At 29.9% G+C, this 9,026-nt stretch overlaps 1 protein-coding gene across 2 annotated transcripts in view; it reads left to right on the forward strand.

The window, feature by feature from the left end:
• Positions 1-9,026, forward strand: part of LOC100165694 (NADPH oxidase 5) — a 93,503-nt gene that overhangs the window by 55,291 nt on the left and 29,186 nt on the right. For both annotated transcript variants that reach the window (XM_003242833.4, XM_008182401.3), the window contains exon 4: positions 5,380-5,491. In XM_003242833.4, coding sequence (XP_003242881.1) covers positions 5,380-5,491 — 112 coding nt within the window. The remainder of the gene's footprint in view (positions 1-5,379; positions 5,492-9,026) is intronic.

Consider the following 9,026-nt stretch of genomic DNA (forward strand, 5'->3'; position numbering starts at 1 on the left):
ATTCATACACTTTAATTGTATAAATAGCTTCGCATTAATCTTAATATAAAAAATTATTCAAAACATAATACATTATTATCAATATTATTATTCTGATTGGTACCTATTTAATAATATAATATGTATTATTATTATTATGAAAATTATAAGGTCTTAGAGATAAATTTATTTAAATATCTATGATAAAAATACGATTATTCTATCAAAAAATTGGGGGTGCTAATATGAATTTTGGGTGTATAATTAAAACATAAATAATTTTTATTTTATTTTTAAAATATACTAAAATAAATGAATAACATTATAAATTCTCAAGGAAATATATTTTTTTTAATGTGGCATTTAATTTATAATATGATTTTAAATAATATGTATTGGTATATTTTTGGAATAAAATTATAAATATAAGTAAATTAAAATTATTATTTTGATTTAAATGTCAATCATTTTAAATATGTTCTTAAATATTAAACAAATTAAGATTATGTTTGGAACAGAAATTAAATACATATCAACTACAAAAAAAGTTTCTAGAACCAAAATTATAAATTCTATCAAAATCAAACATACAACTGATAGTTTAAATAAATGAAAAAGAATTATATAATTTTTCCAAGAAAAAATATTTTAAATATTTTTTTATTTTTAGCTCACAGAATATTTAAATTTGTTGTGTGCCGGTAAAGGAAGTGTAGGTAATTTTTATTTTATGTTTCAAAAATATGACAAATAATGACATAAAACAAATTATGTTTGTTGCAAATTATATATGTATGTAGGTACATTATACTTGGTGCATAAATAATTGTACAACGGATCGCAGATGGTTTGTTACCTGTAAGCTCCGTGCCAGTAATATAGTGGATATTATTATCATTGCTCTAATCACGCATAAGTAGCTATCTCGTAAGTCGTAATGTAGGTATACTGGAGGAAATGTAAATTTTAAATCCAATTAAAGTAATTAGGAATGTGAATCGTTTATACCTGCATGTACATTTCACAATTATGCGGAATCTGCAGTTAATTAAAACAGATGTAACTGAGTCTGATGGAGTTGCGTGGTCGTTGATATTTCTTTTTGCGTTTTATTGGTAAAAATTTCTTTCACTGTTCAGTTTACACCGTACACGCTATAGGCTCGATGCCAGTTCCCGTTCAAATAAATGTATTTTGCACGAAGAGCAGACAACACGAGTCAGCGATATTTGCATAGTAATTAATTGTTGGAGCAAAGAAAAAACAATATTGTCTGACTCATAGTCGATGTAAAAACATCTAAGTATTTAATGAGAATCAACAGGTAGAAATTATGTACAAGGTTATTTCTGGATCTTCAACTACAACCGCAGCAGTCAACGCTAATATAATGATTTTACTTTGGGTTGACAATCTTTATATAAAGAGTCATTGACACTATTGTATATATTATTAGGTACATAATAATATGTACAATTATTATGTGTAAACATTTAAACGTAACCAAATCAAATGGAGTTTTGTGACTATATTATATTATGTATACATAAGTACATAACGATTGTCCATTTGCCAAAAAATATTATAAAGTACACCAATACGGCCATACATATTTTGCAGTGTTTTTTATAGTATTTTATTTTCGCTCATCAATTGCAGCTATCGGGAATACTTATAGTTTTCTCTTTGAATGAAAACGAGGAAATCGTCATTATTTACACGAATATCGAACAATATCTGTAAGAACAAAAATACATATAAGTTAATTAGATATGTAGGCGTTTATACTTTCTTTTACTTTTATCATTCTCTGGGAAAAATACATTGGATACAATAACAATAATATGACAATATCAAACGCAATGTACTTATTTTAGGAAAGCTGCATGTAACCGAATCGTTGTAAACATATGCTTTACAACTAATCATACTAATCAAACTGCTTTGATTTGTGTCCAAGACTAAGACTACTGTGCGATGTTTCCCACGGCATTTATCATGTGTACCACAAGCTGTTTTCAAGATCAAATTCTCCGATAATCGTGTCGCGAACCAATGCTTAGCTGCAGGTGGTTTTATTTATTTATTTTTTCACTGCGGAGTAAATAACTTTTTTTTATAATGTAACAGCTGTAAAATTATTTCATATACGCGTTCATCTTATATCACTCGATCGAATAAAAATTATTTCAAGTAATTAGCGTCGACCAAGTAATGTAGGTATACGTATTTTATCGGATATCGTTATATTGTGATATAGGTATATGTATTGTGCATACGTGCCTATATATAGCAATCGTTTTGCATTATTTGGGAAAGTTTCGATATATGGTACCATAAAGTTAATTTCAACAGCGCTTAAGATTCATTATACGGATGTAGGTTTTAATTAAATAAAAAAAGAACGAAGATAAACCTATGATAATAATTAACATTATATATTACCTATATAGGTATACTTTATTTATATAATGTAAAAGTTAATTGAAGATTGAGGAGCGGTTCCTTAAGCTAAGCCTATTCAATGTTATACCTCAGCTGTTATACTATAGGTACCGAAATTCAAAGTACGCTCACCGGTTTTTCTTTTTCAATAATAATACACATTATAGGTACCAAGACATAATTATGTATGTATGAGTTTGTATGCAGGACGTGATTTAAAAACACAAATTATTAAACATACGCATAGTACACAAGTACCTATAGTATTCGATTCTACTTAACAATGAAATATGATTTTGTACGAAATAATAATAACTGTTTCGGGTGAAGAATTAATATTGTCCATTTTTTTTTGCTCCGGGCATTTAAGTCTCCATTGCAATTGCCCAATATAGACATTTAAACGTTTTATTTTATTATATATTTTTTTAATAGTATAGTATCTTTTATGATATATATAGTACCTATTGTGTCGAACCGACGGCTTTGAGAAGTTTCAAGTTACGTGCGCCAACTATAAAATAATACGATATTTCCGAGACTGCAGCTGCAAAACTGCACAAGTCATTTAACAGCAGTGCCTATAATATTATAATGTATATACCTACGCTTGATCGAGCGGGCGGTGGTCGGTCGGACAAATTTAATGTACACGCGTTTAATCTCAAACCATATTAAAATATTGTATTATATAGGTATATGTATATGTTTATCTTTTAATTATTATTCGCCCTAATTAGTCGTTATCACGATGATTTCCAATACGACTGGCTGTGCCGTGGGTCGAACCGGTTGGTGGTTTATATTGATCACTGTCCAGTGGTTTCCGCAATGTGCTCATTAATCTGCAGTTGATATAATATTCAGTAGCCGGACTTCGGGAAAAGGTGCGTTGAGTAGAAAGCGAAAAAAAATAACACTCGTATTATATTATGTAGGATTCGGTTTTACGAATTTATCCGAAGCGCGAGAACTCGTTGTAACCAATAATAAAAACCTTATAAATCATCTCCTACGGTCCCAACGGCAATGTATGTTTAATACGCATAGCCCCGCGTGAGTCAGCGAATTCGATACGCAAAATAAGCAATAATCATTTAATAACTGCGCACGATAACGCTACGTATAACGTCATATACCTATACTTAATATTTAAAAATCTGTAAATTTTCAAAATACATTGTACCCGGGTGCCTAATAACCGATATATTATATATTTATATGTATATGTACCTATGAAACGTTAAATTTTTTAGAATTTTAAACGAACTGAATTTGAAGGACTGTTCATATATATATATAATATAATAGTAATATATTATTTTGACGTATTAGTGCGTATAATATAATATAGCTGGTACCTACAGTATTATGCCTATATATAGTCTAAAATGGTTACGATAATTGACACAGATTTGCGTCGAGATCCGTATAGTATATTATATATTATTATAATAAACACCTAAATTTTACCGGTTTGTCTTATCCTCGAGATTTATTTTAATAACATGCCTATCGTGCCTATATTATATACTTTTAAATGGCGTGCCGGACAACACTATATAATATTCTCCTCATCGGCCTGGTGCACGCGTATCATTAACACGAGATAGTCCGTAAACAACAATAATAATATGACACCTCGGACTTACGGCACGGTGCGGATCGCGTCAGAACAGGTTTCTTTTGTTTTGGATTTAAGGAGAAAATAAAATAAAAAACTAAAAAAACTACGAGAGCACGCCTTATCCCGCTTCTGATCTGCAGGTCGAGTCGGAAACTTGCGCCCGGGTGTGTGTGTGTGGTGTGCACAGTTAACTTCCACACCGGTGCAGTGTGGCAATCGACTGTTGTATAGGTATATAATAATATAAATACGCTACAGTGGTCACGCCGGCGCTCCTTATTGAGAAACGGCCGGTCCTCCGCGCGTTTCCCACAAACACGCATGCGTGTCGCGTTTATAATCATAATAATATTAGGTGTACGTGACAATTATTATTATTATTATTTATTATTATGCCGATTTTTAGGAATATTGCCCAACTCGACCGGTTATTATAATAATATATGATAAGTCCGGAATCTCTGCTGCTACGAAAACGATAGAAATCATATAATTTATAAAAAAAAAGACGTGCGTAGTCTAATCTGCATCAGCCTCGTCACGTTATTCCTTTAGGTTTTGTATGATTTATAAATATAGTTATATAGTTGTGGCTTGTTATACGCTTTACCTGCACATCACAATCCTGTGCGTATACAAAAATAGTATGTCGTAATACGAGAAATTAGATCTAATGATATGATTCGGTGACAGATTATTTTACATTTACTATCATGCTAACTCGTAGACATTTGAAATATAATATTATAACCTCCGCCATTAAATTGTAAAACAATAATAATTATTGATGTACTGCAAAATTAATGGACGCGTACTCTATAATACGTTTGAAAAAATTATCAATATAATCAAATTTATTTTTAGCCATGATAAAACAATGATGCACTTGTAATATGATTATTATTAGTTTATTACATAGGTATCGTACGCCTTTAATCAGTTTGACTTGCCTCCATCTAAGTATGATTTTTTTACGTACCTACCTAGCCAGTATAATAATTCATAAATAAAATAGTAGGTATGCATTGTAATAATAACATAACTATACATACACTGACTTTACTTATTGGGCTGTAGATTTCGATTTTGATCATTTTATAATTTAAACCTCTGAACAATTTTTGATAGGTACAATTAAATTTCTGTAAAAACAGAAACCCAATAAAACTAAAAGTTTTTATATTATGTATAATGACTCCGGAGTATAATATTCTTCCTGATGTTCTAACGTTATAATAATATATAAGCTATAATATATTATTACATACCACTATACCAGTAACTGGTACACTGAATTATTTTATCTAAATTTATAATTTTTTCAACAGGGAAGAAAAACAAGGAGATTTAGCAGAACAGTTAGAAAGTGTGGCTTATGTGCTCTGTGGTGATCAACCTATAAGCTTACAAAAATTTTATCAGATATTTCAAGCGAAAGGCGTAAGTACAATGCAATTACATAAATCACAAAGCAATTAATAAGGTTGACGTAGTGTTTTTTTTTGTCTTTAAATTACTATGTGACAATACAAGTTTCCAACAGGTAATTAAATTCATGCTCATGTAATTTTTGGAAAAAATTTCATGGTACCTACTTATTATTTCGAATATAAAAATCTGATTACAGTTATTCTTAGGCGTTATTTAGGGGGGGTCACGAGGGGGCAGTTACCCCCCAGAAAAAATATATTGAATGGGAAAACTTGTAATTTTAAATGGGTCAGTACATAATGATTAATTTTTTCCTCCCCCTTAATTAACGCCGAGTGCCACCTATGCTGCAATTATTATTGGTAACAATCATAACGATACGACTATAATACGAGTAGATAGTTTTATGAGACTAAAAAAAACTACATAATTTAGTTAAACAGTCTTAAACGATAATCAATAATCGAAAATAGAATTTTAGATAATATTTTAAAAGTCTTTTACTAATAAATATATAATTATTACCTGCATGTAAAATTTAAAACAATTTTAATCGTAAAATATGCATAAGACATTATTGTACATAATAATTATAATATAGGTACTGCGTATATTATTATACGTTATTATATTGTATTGTTGATCAGAACGAGCTTTCACCGAAACTCTATAGTTACATTAAAATATTAAATATTAATATATTATATTATAAACAACAACTGTGACTGTCCCTTATTGACCGTAGTACAGCAAATAATAATAAAAAATATATTACATAATAATATTGTATTGAAAAAAATCTTACGATCCGGCTAATAATGAAATTAATTAATTCAATGTTTTATAGGTTAAATATGAATGAATACTTTTACTTCATATTATCCAGTAATACACAATATCCAATAACGTTTAGGTCGTAAGTGGAGAGAGAAGTGTTGGGGGCTTGTATTATGTACGTACCCTTCCCAGAACTAAAAAAATATACATGCAACAGTAATATTATACAATTTAAACGTACATAGTATATTACATTATCACTCATTGCTTGTTATCCACAATAATATCCAACGACGTGTACATAGGATGCAATATATTATTATTTATTTTTATTATGAAACGGGACGAGCCCAATACAAGTTTAGATAAAGCTGTAAATTTAAGATTTACTGTAATCTCAATACTGTTAAGTTATAAAAACAAAAATATAGTGATAATTAATATTAAATAAATAGGAACTGGTCTAGTACCCCAATAGAAACGACGGATCATCGTTCGCTAATCTCATCATTCGTGATATATAAAACTGTTTCGCAAATAATTCACAGAACAAAAGGGGATATGAAAGAGGAAGACACCTCGAGAACTAAGACTTGGGATTTTAAGATTAAGCTTGTTTAGTAGAACATGTCAGTCGATTCGATCAACATTTATAATACGTTGTGACCACGGTTATCTAGTGGTTGCCTACTAGGTAACCGTGGTTGTGATATATAGTGTATTTGGACAAAAACCTCCTTAGGGTTTCAAAAAAAATTACGTGAACAAATCGTATCCGTCGTATCTCGTGTATTTCTCTCTCGTCGAGGGGCAAGAAACGAGTAGATAATATAATATAATATTATTATTATTTTAGTATCTGTATCCTTCTTTGTACGTACACAATATTAAAATATTTTGTTAAGTGCGCATAAATCATAAATTTTAATTATTTAACAACGCGCATATACAATATACATTATAATGTATACCTATGCTATGTTATTGCTCAAAAAGTAAAAGTATTTTTTTGTTTTTGTATTTAAATATTATTATTGTTATGATTGATATTGATAGATTATTTATGTATATACACGCGCACACACACAGTATTAGACTGGCGAACCGCGTGTACAACACTGTCGTATATATGCGTAATATATTTATATATGTAGGTATATGTACTATTATAATATATACCTATAGGTACCTCATATACCTATATAATACGTTTGTAAGATATTGTTCGATAAGAAAATTGATAGTGACCGTGACTTCGGACACATGCCAATATATAATTGTCGTGTGTCGGAACGGCGGTGTCGAGCACGAAAAACGACATTGTCGTACACGATCGTATCGCGGTTGTCCGGCCGTGTGCCATACGGCCGATGGGTTTTTTATATACATTTTTTTTTTTTATTATTATTCTCGTTATTAGGGCCCACCCATTCTGCAGGACATGACATTCGGTCTTGCAAATAAGTTATGCGCGTACAACTACTGCTGCAGCTGCACTGTACGGCGGGGCGTGCGACCATACACGTCATACGACTGAGTATAATATGCCGCCGCCGCCCGCGTGCGTTTGATATCATGAATATTATTATTATTACGAGTAATTAAAAATTAAAATAAAAAAACAATTGGGTCAAATATTATGTATGTGTTTTGTGTATAGTGTGTTACGTCAAGGTTTAAACGAGTAACGAAAAAAAAAAAAAAATAATAATCTAAAACAAAATAATCGTATTATAATATGAATTTTATACGATACGATCGTAATAAATTTTAAATACCCACCCATTAAGATCGTATATGTATAGGTACGAGGGAGAGAGCCATAGGTATTATACGCCGGCAATGTGAATCGATCAGACTAAATCAGAATTAATCACTATCGTGTTTCTCAGATAATAATAATATTGTCATAAACATTACACTTAATAGTTAACAGAGTAAAACGCCAAACACGATAAGTTCGAAAACCAAGTAGTTTTTATTTATACGAACGTCTATCAATATATTCTGGAGGCGAAATGATTATTTTTAATGTTGTAGATTTTTTTAATCATATTTCGTGTTAAGTGCAAATTGATTTTTTCCTAACCGACGTTTTGCCATAATTTATTATACATACCTACTTTTCTTTACATATACCTTGTTACTGAGCAAAACGCGATTATTATTAATGACGACTCGTCAATTATTATTTAAGTATTAAACCATCGACCGACCCTTGTTATAAGACACACGGGTGGACATGTCTTTTATTTATTCAAAAATTATTCACCGAGTATACATTATTAAGTTTAAAATGTTTATATTTTAAAGATATTATTATTTTTTTTTTTCAAAAATATGACTAAAATACATCTTATACGCATTTTTAATTTAAATAAATCATCATTTTATGTAAATCATTATCATATAAAAATCGCATAAAGCATATTCGTGTCGCTATAATTAATGTGTATTTAATATAATAATTGTCTTCTCCTCCTCCGCCCACCCATCACCCAAGACCAATTTCACCACGACTTATCGATAAAAAATAAAACCGTATAAAAAAATTATCCAGTTCTATATATTTTTACGTTCGCTATATAATATTATAATTTACGAGATTAAGTCACATCATGGATGATAATTATGTATAATATCGGACATTGCTGGTGTATATAACTACTTAATATTTTCCTCCGATCGTTACTTTGCTGAATAAGCTTAACAACCTATAGGTATATAATATAATATAAGAAATTTAATCGGTCAATTTGAAATCGTA

Source organism: Acyrthosiphon pisum, chromosome A2 (assembly GCF_005508785.2).
Source record: "Acyrthosiphon pisum isolate AL4f chromosome A2, pea_aphid_22Mar2018_4r6ur, whole genome shotgun sequence".
NCBI classification, from domain to species: domain Eukaryota; kingdom Metazoa; phylum Arthropoda; class Insecta; order Hemiptera; family Aphididae; genus Acyrthosiphon; species Acyrthosiphon pisum.